The 17,605-nt window shown below is 37.6% G+C and overlaps 2 protein-coding genes across 11 annotated transcripts in view; one reads left to right on the forward strand and one right to left on the reverse strand.

Annotated features, from left to right (window-relative positions):
- Dh31-R (Diuretic hormone 31 Receptor) overlaps nt 1–17,605 on the forward strand; it is a 159,071-nt gene that overhangs the window by 87,800 nt on the left and 53,666 nt on the right. The gene's annotated exons all lie outside the window — the stretch shown is intronic.
- LOC124212099 (UDP-glucosyltransferase 2-like) lies at nt 977–11,292 on the reverse strand. 2 transcript variants are annotated; one of them, XM_046611850.2, is made up of 9 exons: nt 11,214–11,292; nt 10,223–11,104; nt 9,884–10,066; nt 9,397–9,786; nt 8,039–9,332; nt 6,859–7,278; nt 6,536–6,770; nt 5,482–5,707; nt 977–5,412 (listed from the first exon to the last, which is right to left on the reverse strand). In XM_046611850.2, exons 5-9 carry the CDS (start codon nt 8,453–8,455, stop codon nt 5,121–5,123), a joined length of 1,590 nt encoding a protein of 529 aa, XP_046467806.1. In that variant the 5' UTR covers nt 8,456–9,332; nt 9,397–9,786; nt 9,884–10,066; nt 10,223–11,104; nt 11,214–11,292; the 3' UTR covers nt 977–5,120. The 2 variants fall into 2 exon arrangements, with proteins under 2 accessions (XP_046467806.1, XP_068989518.1); XM_069133417.1 differs by having other exon boundaries at nt 8,039–9,786; nt 11,214–11,287.

Raw genomic sequence — 17,605 nt, forward strand, 5'->3', positions numbered from 1 at the left:
TAAACTACACCCGAGCGATTGACCAGGGGTAAGGGGTCTTCACCCGAATCAAACATCGAGGATATATCATGTGCACATTTGCCCACAAATTGAATTTTGTACTTGGAGAATGTTCTGTTAAGTGACTCAAACAAACCCGCAACATATGGGATGGAAATATAGCTTTTTTGAATGGTTTGTGTAGTAGTTGTATCGAAATTATTGTTATGGCTGGTAGATGACAAGATGGAATCATATTTAAACTTTATATGTTTGTTAAGCAGGCGAGGTGGATAGTCGTTCTTACATAGTACCTGCTGAATCAAGGACAAATTTTTATTGTGAAATTCCATACTTGAGAGTCGGATCGCTCTGTCAACTAAGCAATTAATCGTTCCAGTTAATCATTTCTTTAAGTAAACGATGATGATAATTAAAAATCAAACTTGTGCCCGAAAGTTAAGCTGTGGTTAGATAAGGCTGCTTTATTTGGATCTTTGCACTCGATGCTGTAACGATAATCATTAAGTTTTTTATCCAAATGTTGTGAGGTTTCACCTATATTGTGATAATTTGTTATTGGTGTGGCCATAATTTCATTCCAAGCCCAATTTAACTGACAAACTATAGTAAACTAAACAAAGAGTCTTGACGTTGCAATGACCGAAAAATTTGCTACTGACAATTGAATTGATATTTATTCTTGTCCCATTTTTTTGCAAAATTTACTACAACAGGAGTTTCGCTTGGTTTTTATCTTATTTAGTGTCGATTGCTTAAATTCAATTAGTACAATCTAATGTTATATCTAGCAGAGTTCGTTGCTTTTCTAGTTCCCTTTCAACCTTTCATTTATTAGAATATGAGCAAAACTCACTAGTTTTCTCGCTTTCATTTCATTCCGTCGATTGTAAAATTTTAAGATCCAATTTTTCACTTCGGTCATGTCTACAATTTCGTGAATGTTTCCTTCTACACTCTTCAAATACTTTGCAACTTTTTGTCAAGTGGAAAATTGTGTATTTTTCTGAGCAGCATTCACAATAAATATTCTCTTCATTTTTCAAGTTTCTTTGCTTACAATTTATCACTATTCCAGGGTTGTAAATATCATACAGCCTTATCTGAACTCTTATCTTTTTATAACACGACGTCTGGAAATATTCTTTCTGTCTTCGTAATACAAAGTAATGATCTTACGATAGTACGCGATTAATCTACGATTTCGATTAATCCAAGCTGCCGCATAATAATCCTGCAGGTCAATCGTCGTATGACTCGCAACTCATTCGCCATGTTCCAACTATACTCGTCTCTAACCGACGTACATATACAGATTCTGTATTCCGCAGACTCTGTATATTATCGAATTACGAGTAACGCTGCTCTACTCTTTTTACCGGCTGAATTCCAAAAATATGCATAACAAGTAGGTACGTAAATATTCACGGCATCCGATCGAAATTATAGAACTCATTGAACATAAAACATATTGTTTGGAACGTAGGTACTGTTGGTCGGTGATGATAATTTTAATTAGGAGCGTGTTGACATCGTCGTATTTATTTACTTGGTTTTGTTTATTTTCCCTTAACGGTACAACGTACCACCAATCACCGCAATGCAATGACTATACGGAGTACCCGGGTATAATTTGTTTATCAGATCCTGCAATCCCATCGGTCAATACCAAACGGACTCGCTGCAATAATGTGATAGCAGGTCACCGTTTTCAGTACGTGCGTTTATTACCTGATCTCTTTAAGCCCCAAAAAGTAGTTGGTAAAGTCGCAGTGACAACACCGATCATCTCATGGGTATAATTTGTTTTTGATTATCGTGAGGCGATCAAAATAGAGCGATTATAACCCATCGTAATCAGATTCGTCGGTGTATGCGTGCGTGTGTTTGTGTTTGCATTTGCTGATTGAAATTCTCTGGGATCGGTAGTGAGGCTGTATTAGCAATGCCTGAGCGCCCGAGTATAATCACAGTCTGTAGAATTTTGAATTTTGTCGGTAACGATGAACAATCCGTACTTGGATATATTCTAGACGTGCACGCTGAATCAATCGATTACCTTACTTTAATGAAACGAAAATATCAAAATACCCAGTTTACTGTACTGTTACAGGGTGGATGATTGCGATTACGACGAGCGGCTATATCGAAGACCGCATCTAAACTAAACCGTGATGTTATTATAGCCTATTTTGGGTTCGTAACCCGTCGACTACGCGAGCGTACAGAGGATAAGGCGAAATGATTGGAACATGTATTTGAGGAGTCGAATGATTGTTTGTATGATTTATTTATTTTGAAAGGTATGGAAAGTACAATGAAAAGATGTGGAGGAGGAAAAAAGGGAAGAGAGGCGAATTTAGACGTTGGTCGAATGAAAGATGACTCGAGAGCGAATGCTTGAGAGGAAGGATGCAACTTCTAATGTACCGGCTAGTTGCACTTTAGCAGTAGAAGGAGCATTCTGCTGATGCTGTATGGGAACCGAAGCAGCGAGGTGATGATAAGAGGGGCATTCGTGATACAAGATAGCTGTGAGAGTGTGGGAAAAAAATCCGAAGTGTGGAGGACGCGATGGTACATATAAATTGTTGAAAGAATTGATCAACGAAAATGAAATAATACAAAATAAAGATAGAAGAATAATGCAGTAAGACAAAGAAAAGAATGAAACAACGAAAGTGGTTGTTGTAACCTAGCCCAAATCACCTGTTCTGTTAGTACGTGGTAACAAGAGGCTAATTATACTGTACGATGAGCAATTTTGTCAATTGACCAAATAACGACAACTGAAGTTTTAATTATGGTCAATGAGTTTACGTAATAATAACACTACGTTAGAAATTAAAAGAAAAGTTACGCACTCCCTTCGAGATTTCCTGTTTATTTTTTCAAACTTATCGTTTAATTAGAATATGTATATATTTTTTTCTAACACGTACTATTTTTTAGTTACAGTTACCAATAACCATAATTGTGACACGACCCGAGGATCGATCGGAAATTACTTATAACTCGGATTAACCGTGATTTCACTTATCCGTGGATGCTTCGGTCCCGAAGCGGCCCGGTTAATCGGGGTTCTACTGTATGCGTAAAATTAGGGTCATTAAAAAAGTTCTTGGCAGGCACCTCAAAAACAAGATGCGATAGAAACATACTGTCACTAATAGCAATCTATTATTTATACGTATCTGTTTTACAGGTACCGATATCGTGTCACGCAGTGTAATATTTCAAAGAATGTGCAGAAAACGCGAGCATGCGGAGAATAAATCTCCGATCCAGTGCTCTGATCCGACGCAAAAACAAATTTGCTGTTGAAACGTGAACCACCTCGGCTGACTGTTTCCTCATTTGTTTGGCCAGAGCTGTCGGTGAGTTATTTTCCGGTCGCGAGTTTCGACAGCTCGCATTTTCTGCAGTTATTTGTGGCATACTTGCTATGCCTTATGGCTTGGATTCCTTTTTATTAGTGATTCTCTGACATTTTCTCACTCTGTTTACCCTATTCTACCTAATCTACATGAATTTGCCTTCCACACAGACGTTTAGGAAGTTTGTATGCATTTTCCCCGTGTCGGTTTTCGACTGTATCGCTGTTGATCAATCTAGGATCTACTTATTCAATGCTTCTACGTGTCGTCAAGACAACATTTTTTTTCTAGAATCGTGATAATACTTCTTCCTGTAAGCCGACGCAGTGAAGATGCATTCTAGGATTAACTTTCCTAATCCCTAGTGTGCCAGAAGTCACATCACGTTCGCCGGTAAGAATGACCAAAAATAAGCGATTTTCGACGGACTTGATTATTTTTCCTGACGGTCGGTTTTCATTTTTTACTTCCATGAATGACGCAATACAATATCAATTTATAAGATTAAAGTATCAATTATTATCATTGTCTTTTTTACTAAGTACCTATTTCATATAGTAAGTAACAGATGAATGAATTTTTTATCTGAAATTGAAAAATATTTTAAATCAATTTATAAATTATAACAAAATCTTTCCGCCATTAAGACTACGTGCTGAAATTTATGAAATTTTGGTTTATCGGTTTAAGAAACCGATTTAATCGAATCATGTTCGATTTTTTTTTTTTTTTTTCTGTACTCAATTAATCGATGCATGGATTATTTCCAGCTTATCGTTAGTGGCCATCGATTAACTCGCCGGAGCTATGAATTCCCCATGACAATAAAGTAAAATTAAAAATGACGTAAGTTTATACCGAGAGGCCAGATATGTTTCGGGCGTCTCAAGTTACGCCGATACATTATATCCCCAAGAATTTTCCGTAAACATTTTTCCAATTGATATGTAACCAAAATTTAATTTGACAAAAGTATCAACGAACAGCAATATTTATGTTTTATAATATCGGTTCATCGCCCACCCGTACAATCGTGGAGATTTATAACAAGACTCCTGCATTGTCGGTTATCTAGTAAATCACACAAGTCGTGACATTACACAAAAATTATATGATCTTCCTCGGTAACGCAGCCCATAATATGTATAACGAGCAGTATATTAAATTTGTCAACATCTGAATATAAAACCAGGCTTTCCACGGTGTGTTTCTCGTATAATTTAGAACTTGTTGAGAAATACAAGGTTATTCATTCCAATCAAATTGTATTTTTGGAAATAATGAAATTGAAACGGTATGTCCCCTACGTTCACAAAAATACGTGAATCGTGAATTGGTTTGTTCAATTTATTTAAAACTAGTTTTATTTGTGTCGTGGTAAGTTTTGCGGTAGTTTCATCCCGGAACCTGAATATGCATGCTGATTACATTTTGTTTCGTAAAAATGTTGATTTTGTAGACCCAGAAAAAAAGTGTATTCAAATATGAATATATTAGAGATTTCATTTGATCGAACGAAACTTCGTTGGTCAGTTAATAGCTTTCAATGAAACTAATTAAGATTGGCTCGCGGTTGCGGTAAATACGATATTATGTGAGAGATTCATGTTTAAATGAAATTTTCCGGAGGGTATTTGACAGAACATTACGTGATTCGGAAGAAAACGATTCAATTTTATCACAGAAAGTTGATCGCATCCAAGGCTATGCAAATAGAAATTAAGCTGTGTAAGAGTGGATATTTTATTTAACTTTTTTATCGTGAGATGTGACCTCACATTTTGCATCACCGGGATAAAATAGGCTCTTGACTTTCTTCACTATAGCCACAATTATGTACAGGGCTAATATTATTGAAGAAAGTAAAAACGAGTAAACATCGATCAATTCAATTTGCCACCAAGTTAAATCCATTGCTGGTGACCTGAGGTTCCTCCCTCCGTGTCTGACCACGTGTTCTACCCAGAAAATGGCTGTATCCAATGGACTCATCGGCCGGTCTCGAAATCGTTCCGACATTGTCTTCACTGCATTCCTGGAAAATTTGGCAGGATTATTAGTTTTAATTAATGCCGATCAAAGGCCCAATCGACCGATAACTCACACGTAAGACGGATCATTAAGCACCGCGCGAAAGGCAGCATCCAAGTTCTCTTCGGTTATTTCCTCGTTATTTATGTGCACCGCTATACCCATCTTTGCGTAGGCTCTGATGTTCTGAATTTGGTCCCCGTAAAGAGGTATGCCGATCATAGGAACCCCGTAGTAAATCGCCTCCTGCGTTCCCATCAGACCACCGTGCGTCACGAATGCTCGCGTATTTTTGTGCTCTGAATATGAATGTGAAGCATCGAGTGCCGTTCGTGAAATATAACAAGCTTCCTCTGAGCAGGGAATGCATCCAAAAACTTATAATGTGACTGATGGTGATCGAATATCAATCAGTGAGTAAATATCTGACTCTTCCTTAGACTGGGCCAAAAAAAACGAAGAATTTTCTGAATACAATTTCAATGTCGAATAACTTTTAAAGCAGTGAATTTCATAAAAAATGTTAAGAGACCTTTTTTGTAGAGCATCAAATTTCCCACAAAAATAATGGTTTGATCTATGAAAATATTGATTTTTCTGGTAATTACGAAAATCATAAATTCAAACAAAAATTTGAAAAAACAAATCAATGTTTAAGGCACGATTACAAGGAAACGGCTCGATCTACGTCAATTTAGTAAGAGAGCTTTTTTGTAGAAAATTTAATTTCCTTCAAAAATATGAATTGATAAAATTTTTCAGATTGATAATTGACGGATTTTGGGTAAAAAAATGCGGTAACTGTTAAAAAATCAATAGCTGTAACGATACACCACTTAATATTAATGTTAAGGGCTCAAACTTTCAGGACAATTTTTATTTGTCGTCATGAACAATGTTTTAAGAGTACCATTAAAAAAACAATTCTTCGTTTTTTTTGGCCCAGTCTACTCTTCCTGCTCTTCAAATGATCCACCAATTGTAGGATCGTCAGAAAATGCTGAATTTCATTTTTATCCCAACACGTAACATAGACCTTAGTAAAAAGTGCATCGAGTGTTGGTAGGTTTGTTACAAACAATGCTAAACAGCTTCAAAGGCCGTGTCGAAAAAAAAAAAAAACTTACGAAGAACAGCCAATTGGGGAATCCATGAAAGAGTGAGAACGTTGGATGACAGTCCAGGTGGTAGTTCTTCCGGGTTTGCAATTTTCATTAGCACTCTAACGGGTGCCAACTTAGCAAATGACGCGTACATGTTGGCGAGAATTTCCTTCGGTAGGGATTCTATTTTCACCATGGATCCAAAAGACACGTATACGAAGCCATCGCTGCTGTCATCTAAGAACTTCTGCAGTAGATCCTGTACAAAATATCAGTGTATATTCGTAGTGGTACGATTAGAGAAAAAATTCGAAATGGTCCGAACGGCGATTCAAACGAATACTTGCGTTCGTAAACGTCGCTTCCTTTTCGTCGATGTGAACTCCCCCAACTTCGACAACAGCCGTAGTAAATGGCCTTACACCGTTGAGGCTGTAGTGCGAATTCGTCAGAATCAACGAGACGTTCTTCTCCGCCTCTCTGACAGTTGGTGCATGGGGACCGATGTACTTTTTTATAGCCTCGTTCTGTCCTTCGCTGATTCGATTGAACTGCCATTTCGACCAAATATTAGACAGCGTGTTCTGGGTTCGCTGCCAAAAGTTCATCTTCTCATCGAAATCGGAAAATGAGTTTGGTATGTAGGCTGTATTGTCAGGATTCGCGACTATTTCGTTTGCCCATGGTAGCATAGCCGCTGCTACTACACCCACTACGGGAACCTTGAGGTGTTGACCAATTGCCAAGTAACAGTTGGCACCGAATATCTGTAAAGACAGTTCTATTTCACAAAAGTTGCTAAAAAATATCGACTGGATGCTTATATGTTTTGTTCTTTTATCATCTTATCACTTTTTGAACCGCAGTTTACATACTATCAGTATTTGTCTATCTACGAATATGTTCAATGATAGTACTCTGCCAGTAAGTATCATCGAAGAGTGATTGAAAACATTTTCATCCAGCATTTAATAATGTCTAATCACTTATCAAACAGTAGATTGTACAATGTAGCATAGTTTAATCGCAGTGAACACGAACTATTCTCCGATATGTAAAAAGTAATTGAACCGTGGTGTAAAATAATGTCGATAAGCTGGGCTTACGTGGATTTCATCGAATTGAGCAAGAGAGCGGGCGTCGTTTAATCGTTGTGAAAATAAGTATGCTAAGTACGGGTCTATTATCACCCAAATTTGGCGTAGCAAATAATAAATGCATGTCAAGTAACTTGAGCTCGGGTTACAGTTAAGATGCAAATATCTGACATGGTAAAATGCTATTGGCGAATGGTCGAACAGTCGACTCACAATCAGTTGAACATTGACACCACGTCTAAGACATTTAAGGCGAACGATATTTTTACCATATCTGAAAACTCATCACTTTTAGTATTTTATCGTGTGTACCACACTACACTGAATAATCGTTTAAAGTCTATCCGTAAACTGCCGTTTTGATTCTATTCCCTAACAAACGCAATCGTAAACCTGTAATAATTGAATATCGACTCAACACTTTACTCACTTCAGTGATCAACAGATCGTATGGAGGATTCGTCGGTGGATTCTTGATAAGTTTTTGAAATTCTGGATGTTCCATTAATTTGCACAATTCAATCCCAAATACGGAAGCGAAGAAAACAGCTGCCGAAGGTAGTTTTTCGTCGCTTTTGCTGATTTGCACCTTCATATTGTTCACTAAATTGGGCTTTGTGCCCGCGAGGCTTACGACATCGGTGTAATTGGGAAAAGGTTTCTTGAGTGGAAAATGGCTCACTACATCCACTTGGTGGCCATGTTCAGCGAGCCCTTTCATAAGCCGTTCAAACATGACAAAGTGGCTCATTCCGTTGAATGGAAATATGCCCAAAATTCGATAGGCGTCGCCGAGCAATACGACGGACGTTACCGCGAAAAAAAGGATACAACTCAGCGGTCTCATCTTGTCTACCTCGCGAAGTTTAATATTACGTAGGTAAACTGAACTTTCGCCAGTTCTTCAAGGTTCATTCGACCCACAGCGGTTCTCTTTCACCACGAACTGGAATTATTCATAAACACTTGTACGGACGACAATTCACTCACGCAGACTCCGTATCAAGATGAAAGTTTAAATGGTCATGTCTTCACGGATGATTCCACTGGCTTCGGTGACATAAGAGTGCCCACTGAACTGAGGAATTGACAGTGTCTGGTAGCTGTGCAAAAGCCTTATCGTAAATACAGTCACTCTCGTCAGGTTGGAGGGGAGTATACAACGCACGATGTCTACCTGAAAACTGAACCCACACTTAGCCTACTTGTCATTGCAGACTTGCCTCGCAGGATATTTAAATTTGCACTGAAATGAAGAGGTACTATTTCACGTTGGATATGCATTTTCTTTCGTCATTACCGAAGTCATTGTATTCATTCATGAAATAATCTACGTATCGATTATCTGTGATATATCTGGTACGAATCCTAATCGTTTTACACGCGAGCGTAAATTCTATAACTAAACGCGGTCGGATGCTTGTACATTCCACTGCAACCGCGATCAAGAACCGTTTCAACATTGTGCACTTCTTCTCCATGGTACAATTCGTTTGTATTATTCTAGCAATACTGTAATACTGCTTTGAAAGCAGCATCCAGATTCTCCTCTGTCATTCGTTGATGATCTACAGATACTACCAAATTCAATTGCGTGTAACTTTTCGTATTTTGATACAGGTCAGTGAAAAGAGGCGCTCCAATAATCTGAACCCCGCAATAAATTGCTGCTTGAACTCCTAGTATGAGGCCGTATCTCATAAATGCTCTTGAGTTTCTATACCCTATAAATAGATATTTAATGGATAAATAGGATTCAGATAGAGTTGTATTTCTCGCAATACTTGCCGAGGCTAGCCAACCCAGGAATCCATGGACGAGTCATAACGTTGCCTGGTAAAGAGCACAGTAATTCATCCGGCATTGCAACTTTCATGGATACACAAATCTGAGCGAATTTTTCCAGAGAAGCGCAAAAGCAGCAAAACTTCTTTCAGGAAATGATTCTATTTTCAACACGAATCTGAAGGAGATTAAAACGAAGCCATTTACACCATCATCCATCCATATGCGTAGATCATGCAACACAAGCGCAGCTTGTAAAAAGGACACTCAGGAACCATCTTGAAGTGGAAAACTTCATCAAACACCTAAGTTTCGTATTTTTGCTTTATTCTCGTCTATGTGAAGACGTTCGACTTCCGCAACTGGCACCGCTTAGACTGTAGTGTGAGTTAACTAGAATCAAGGAGACGTTATCCTTAGTCTCCCTAACCATTGGTGCGTGAATTATTCAATCGGACTCGTACTGTGAAAACTGATTATGCAACCTAACCTTTACTCTTTGCCAAAAGTTCATCCCTGCACCGAAGTCCGACATCACGTTGGGAATATAAGCTGTATTGTCAGGATTTGCGATAACGTCGTTCGCCCATGGATACATGACGGATGAAAGGATCCCGACGACCGGGACATTCATGTGTTGACCGAAAGCCAAGAAGTAATTAGCACCGAATATCTACAAAAATTATTAAAAACGTATCATCGGGTACCACCTGAATTAATCCCTAATTTTTCATTTAGATAAACAACATCATGCTAAGGCTATAGACTATTATATGAAATTGTAAATTCAGCTCATCCTCACAAGTGACCTATAAACTAATGTACTCACCATGAATTTATTGGCGGATATTGAACTGGGTCCCTAAAATTTGGATGATTCATCAACTCACACAATGGCGTCCCTTGCGTTGTTACCGCATTGACAAAAATCAATCAAACGTTCCTTTCAGCCTCCCTGACACTTGGTGCCCGAGGACCCATGTATTTTCTTATGATGTCATTCTCTTCTTCGCTGACTCGATTGAATTCCCATTTTGCAAACAAAGGACTCAGAGTATTCCTGGTCCTCTCCCAAAAATTCATTTTGCTGATCAGAGGTAGCAGTGAATTGAGTAGGTATGTAAGCTATAATTGTCAGGGTCTGTTACGACATCGTTTGCCCGTGGATACATGAGACTTGTGACTAAGCCTACCACGGGAACCATGTATCTGCAATAATCATTCATAACCAGTAACTCACGTTCAAATGATTAGTTCTTCTGTTAATAGGTGTCGACACACGCTCATGAAACCTCAGGCTGAGAACTACGTAAGCTCGATATTTTTTCACACTGATACGTTATTTCAAATTAAATGAGCAAAATAACTTTTCAGTGTCAAATTATTGGCTAGATTAGGAACAGTGCCAAACAAGTTAGCGATGACGTTATGCTTGAAAAATGACGCAGCACATCCACTTGATGACCACGTTCTACCAGTTCTGTCATCTATCTTTCGAAAACGGCACGACGACTCTCAAATCTCCTCGGTAGTATATCGAAAATTCTTTATGCTTCACCAGAAGATGCAAGTGAAATAAGAACGAATATCGCTACAAGTCTGAGCTTTTTCATATTGGGTTTTACTTCAGACTTTTCCATATGTGATTATAACAATTTTTCAAAATATCTTCACTAGTTGGTCAGTTCGTATCAGCGATGTGCCGATGCCCCTGTAAAATCGAATGCATAAACGATATAAACTTGAATGAAAATAAAAGCGAATAACTTTTTTAATCCTGGAAATTTCCAAGCGAAGGATTTTTTTATATTTCAATTCACCTTACACAATGCCACCATCTACGTGAGGATGAAGTTCATCAATATATGCCACTGCACTAACTTCTCTCCGTACGAGCGTTCGACTATGTATCGACAGCTGCATCTTTCGTAATATTAGCTAAATGAGTTAAACTGTTTTGTTTTGTGCGGACCCAGAACATGAATTGCTATTTATAGACACGTCGAGTTCATATTTCTAATAGTAAAAATAATGTACCAATTCTGCTTTTTTAGTCCCAGGTGTAATTTATTGTTTTAAATGCCAACTGTGCTTCATGAACGTAGATTACCTGTTAGGGCTTTTTTTCTTGAAAATTGCAACTGATGTTATAATAATGCATATTTCCCATACAAAACTTGTCATTCCAGTGACAAGTGCTCCGTTGATAAAAGTTTCAAACATAGTTATACAATACATGCCGGTAACTTCACAAAGTGAGGCTTTACTTGGTTGACGTCAAATATTGATTGTAAAGTAATTGTTAAGTCTAAGTTTACTTGCAAAACTTTATGTCTTCACAGTTTGAGTCGGAAATACTTCCAATTTCCATCCGCATTCAGTTACGTGACAAGGAAACTGGTTCAAAAAGTTTATACGAGGCGTACATTTGTGAGGTTCGTAAAAAACTCCTGCAAATATCACGAAGTTGGTCAAAGTCACTGAATCTCTTTTCTCATCACAATATCCTCCATTAGGCTGATACTTCGTGTTCCATTCGACTTTGATTTCTTGTCAAAGTTAAGAGCACTTACTGAGGGCAGCTAATTGAAAAATCCACGTGCAAAAAAACATTCGCTTTGTAAGGATTTATTTTGGTTGCGCAGATCCGGCACACAATAAAAACAACTCAGACAAACCTTCGTGACAGTCCGTTCGTTATTGTTGTGCCCTGCGCTAACCTCTGTGATAACAAGGTCGTAGGATGGAACGTCTCGAAGATTATGAACCCTTCAACACCCTTTAAATATAATTACCCACCATGCGGTCATCAATTCAAACCTCCGTACTAACACTAGAATGTTCTACTGTCGAATGTGTTATTGTCACCGTAAAGCAGCATCGTCAAGTTCCTTCATTATTAGAGAGAGAGAGAGAGAGAGAGAGAGAGAGAGAGAGAGAGAGAGAGAGAGAGAGAGAGATGTTGTGACTTTTGACTTTACGGCCCATAGACTAAATACAAGCCTTGTATGTTTTGACGAACATGTGCTGAATAGTTTTAACGCCGAGATTCGGTATTCCAAACCATCTTAACGTCGAAACATCGTTACTACAATTCCAGTTTTTCTGAATATGGTATGATGTGTATTTTACATATCATGGTAATGTTTCCCACAGTCACTAAAAAGTAACACACACATTCTGTGATGCCAATGTTTCAAAAAACTTCTTTGAATGTAATGAACATGATTCCATCAATTATATTCGATCAGAATACCGAATTAAGATATAAATTTTTAAACCTTAATATATTATATTCTTAAAGAATAAAGCCATTATCCCATAAATTCCGCTATATTCTTTGATTGGTAACAAAGCATGGTGAAGTGACATGGGTACGTATGTGTATCACCTCGAGTGAACCATTGTATAAGTACTCATGCATACGTAAATATGCTCGTTCAATATTTTCAGCTGTTTCTAAATTTGTATTCAGAGAGTATTCTTTAGATGAGGTAGACGAAGTGTATTATTCATAAACACTGTTCACGATCATAACGTCTATACATTTCGAGTTGAGGTATGCCACGTTGAATCATCAATACAAGTAAAATTTTTTGTCTACTAAACAAAATGTAAGAGCAAAAACTCGTATCGTCTGTGATTGCACGATAGTCATTGTATAAACAGAAGCTGAACCTCCTCACAAATGTAAGAATGTAAATGTTCGTTGCCACGTAAGACTTTCGACAAGATAAAAAAATAACATACACATCTTAACGAGACATAAGAAAAAAAGAAGTATTTTTCGGTCATTTTGAACAGTTACATCATTTTCTTATGTTAGAAAAAAGATGCGCCTTATAGATCGCATTGTCATGCAGCCGATGAGACTTTAAGATTGACGTCTTATACGACCGGCATGAATATGAGCCAAAGAAAAAATGAGATAAAAGCCAAACCCCGATAAAAAATGTGTCGAGGACCGCCTTCGGTGCTGGAGCTAAAATCGTCTGAAAGCCGGGGATTACGTGACCGGAGAAAAAAGTTCAAATTAAGGTTGAGGATGGAAGTGGCACGTCTCAGGCCTAATCGTCTCAGTTCGCGGATACTCGATAGACGTACACCTGATGTGTGTGCATTGATATCAATTTTTTTTATCTACGTCAAAACGCGCCTGATTACAAGAACCAATTTTATCAACACGCGTTACGCGCTTAACGCTCTAATTAATACTATATACCTGTGACTAGTTTGGAGGTTGAAAATTTACTAGCAATATTCTTCTGTGCCTGATACACTCACGGGGAAAAGATTTCATAGCGTTTATATTTACGAATAATGAAATTCAGTTTGTGGTACAAAAAATTTCCCACGAAGCTTACGAGCGTAGATAACACGCTTATTGCGGGATAATAAGTACAATTTATTTTACTTATTTAGCAGACCTATTAGCTACTAACAATCTGTCATTTATTATGCAGACAAAAAAATGGATGAGAAATCATATCATGGTTAATAAATTTATCATTCGATCGTGTGATTTGGTTTAATAATTCATAATCGTTTGATAAATGTTTTCTGTAGTCGTGCGTAATATTTCTCTCGTTCCGAATAAATCAAATTAACAACGTAATAATCACTATTTATGTCTTTACTCGTATTGCTATTTGGAATCAGTTGGAATTATCGACATCCAAATGAATCCCGAAAGCGAATATGATTCCGATATTTTTCATACGTTATTTATAAAACCTCGTCGAACGTGGAATCAGAAAGGGTAATCGCAAACCACGGAGCGATATCATCGACATTGGCCTGGTGTGCTATCAAGACGAATTCAAAGGGTTACAAAAGAGGAACGAGGCCATACACGAGATATGCGGTACTATTTTCAAACGCGTGATACATCTAAACTTTTAAACAATCTTTTGCAAAGTTATTTTTATTCGCCCATCAAACTATTTACACAACGAACATTGTACACCAGCTTGATTTCCTCGCGATAAAGGAATTCGGAAAAAACATTATTCGCAATCGAATACGAGACGAAATTCGAATAAGTGAAGCCATAAATAACACTTCGAAATAATATCTCACCGGCAAACAAGTTCTTGCCGCTATATTGGAATTATCTTCTTGCCCCGAATCATTGACTGCAAGATTTTATCAACTATAAATACGTGTCTGCGGTGTCACATTCCACTTGAGCTGTGAAACATGATTGTACGGTCCGAAATGATTGTGTAATTTCCCCCCTCGGTACATTGTTACTCTCAGGAAATATCACACGCAGTACAACGTTACGAGTGTTTCATGCAACCACGTTTTCTAAATTTTTCACTCTGCTTAACTCTTCTCGCACGATTAATTTCACCAAGCTATGACTGATACTTTCCTCCCCCTCTCTCTTTCCACCTCACTCTTTCGATAAAAACTAAATGCAAAGGATGAGTGATTAAATAATTAAAAAAATACGAGAGTCGTAGGCATCACAATAAATTTATAAGGATTTTAAAATTATTAAACTTGGAAATTAGTTCTCTGAAATGACTGACGGTGTCCGTTCTCATTCGAAAAATACAAAACTCCTCCCTCGGCTTAGGATCAACTTTACGAGTACCTTGTAGAATTAAATTTTTGTTTTTAATGACAATTATTTCCTAAAGGAAAGAAGAGAATTAAACTATGTATAAAGCATCACCAGACTCTTCGTGTACAAAACAGTAATAAACCGTTGCAGGAATCGTAAATGGGAAGCATTACGTTTCTTCCTCGCAAGAATGCGTAGGAATAAACCGCGTTGCCTGTCCTATGAACCATGAACCTTAGTTTAAAGTGGTTCTACCACTGAATGAGTACCCTACATTACACACGCATACCTTTATATAATCCTCTATCACGATAAATGGGCTGAAGGCTTTTCACTATCTGTAGGGATTTACAGTTTCTTTTAACGTTCACTTATATGGGATGTGTTCCATCGATCGAGAGGCGTAAAGCCTCCAATCAGCCGTCAATGCCTATCGCACGAAGACCTATGAAAAGGACCTTCATTTTATCGAGCATGAAAATCGGTGCAAAAAGTAGGCCGTATCACAGCCTGTTATGCGGGATGACGTAAAAAACATTTGATATATTATATTCAATAGCCAGGGAATCTTTCTTCTCCGCTAAAAAGAAAAATAGCTACTTTCTCGTATCAGCTTTGCGACCTGTGAGGGTTCAAAGGGGTGGTTCCAGGCTGTGAGCTCATTCGCGCTTCGTGGATCGAAGATTGAAAAGTTAATGAAGTCAATTAAGATTCGACACCGATAGCAAATCAAATTACTAAATGCACCGACCCAGTGCAGTTTACATCAACGTTCGCCGTGTTTTTCAATTGCGGTACAGAGCCATTAAAAATCACACGAAAGGAGAAGCAAACGGAGAAGAAAAAAATTCTGATGGTAATATTTCTTGTCGATCGAGCCTCGTCGTCGTTAAGACTCGTTAATACCTATTTAATGAAGTCTGAATCCCTTTCTTTCTTGACTGTCTTTGTTTTTTTTTTCTTTCTTTTTTCTAGTTCATCATTCAAATATCCATTTATCGTTATTAATTTACCACGCTACGTTTTAACTTCGTGCAATAACAGGAGACGTTAATAATTTTTATCCTTATTCTACCAGAGAACGACTTTTGAAAATAAAATATTGTCCTAAGAACAAGTGAAAAGTTCCTCTACGGAAATATTTCTACGTGATATTTTGTTTCAAAGATGAGTTTTAAAAATTAAAAAAAAATCTAGGTATTGTTTGAGAATCGCAGAAAAAGCTCTCTCAGTTTTTCTAGCCAAAATTGATTGTTTGAATATTGTAAAACATCGTCAAAGTTAAAGAAAGTGCCAAAAATGTCGCAAAAAAAGTCTTTATATCGCATGAAAAATGGCACCACGAGGCCCATTTCGACGACTAAGGGATTTTACGAAGAGTTTGAAAAATGTTTGGGGTAAAATTTGCCCCGAGTGACCTATTACAGTTAACATTTACATCGAACGCACGAAAACGACTAGCTGTCTAAAATTTGCAAATGTCTTAACTCGCATACATGTGATGCGTGTTTGCATAAACTAACGTATTGATTGATGCGTCGGTAAATATTTTCCATCACGAACGTTCTTTATTTACCGTGTACTGTACAAACTGTTGTGTGCTAACAACGATAATTATTCAACAGCGTTATAGGCATGAGACGGGTTGAAATTAGTTTCAGAACTCAAAGGGATGTTTATTCGATACTAAGCTAATGGCAAAAAAACAAAACAAAGAACATTTAAACAAAGCCATTTATTCAAATTTCGTCGTTTCAATGATAACGAATTCGAGAAACCGGCAACCTGATTACTTTCTATGAAAGAGTAATTTAGCATTTGCAAAAGCAATGGAAACGGTTCAACAATTTACCGATTGCAATTTGACAGTGATAATTTCAATGGCTGCCTTGCGTAGTCGTGGCAATATTTTGTCAAACGATCTGCCGAATAACGTGACATATTTCCGTAACAATTTCGAGCCGGCGTATAATTTCGCAAATTTTGTTAGTGGTCCCGCAGATATGGAAGCAATCCGGAATACTTGTCAAACTAATATCAATTAGTTGCCATGCATAAACTTCGCTTGGCAGTAGAGCAAGCTAGCTAGCTAAAAGTTAGTCACCAGATATATACACGCGTGCGATACGCGCTCTACACCGGCCGTTCGGGTATTTATTCTCTAATAATTCAACTAGGCATGTAACATCATAGTTTACAAAGTGCCGTCGTGTTCCGATAAAAGTATAATTCCAGCTCCCCTGCCCTTGTTCCCCATTAGGTAAAGAGTTTCAACCACCTGAGGACACCGTGTTTAAGAATGTTTTTTCGAACCTGTATACATGTACAGTCAGGAAAAGATATCGTGGAAAATATTTGCAAATCGCCTGAAACAAATTTTCATGGCTGCAGGTCGCGATTTCTCTTTCAGGTTTCAGAGATACTAAGTAACGAATATATTACCGTTTAAATGTATGAATAAAGGCAAATAACAATATTGCTCGAGTGTCACGAAAAAAGTTACGCGCGTGGCGATAAAGAATAAAGTACGATAACATTTCGAAATGGTTATACGTATTATATCGTACCGCGATACGTTTCAAAATGAGGGACGAATATTACCACATATTTAAAGTGGTATTTAATTTATGTTCAAAAAAA

The sequence above is a fragment of the Neodiprion pinetum genome, chromosome 2, assembly GCF_021155775.2.
Source record: "Neodiprion pinetum isolate iyNeoPine1 chromosome 2, iyNeoPine1.2, whole genome shotgun sequence".
In the NCBI taxonomy this organism is placed as follows: Eukaryota; Metazoa; Arthropoda; class Insecta; order Hymenoptera; family Diprionidae; genus Neodiprion; species Neodiprion pinetum.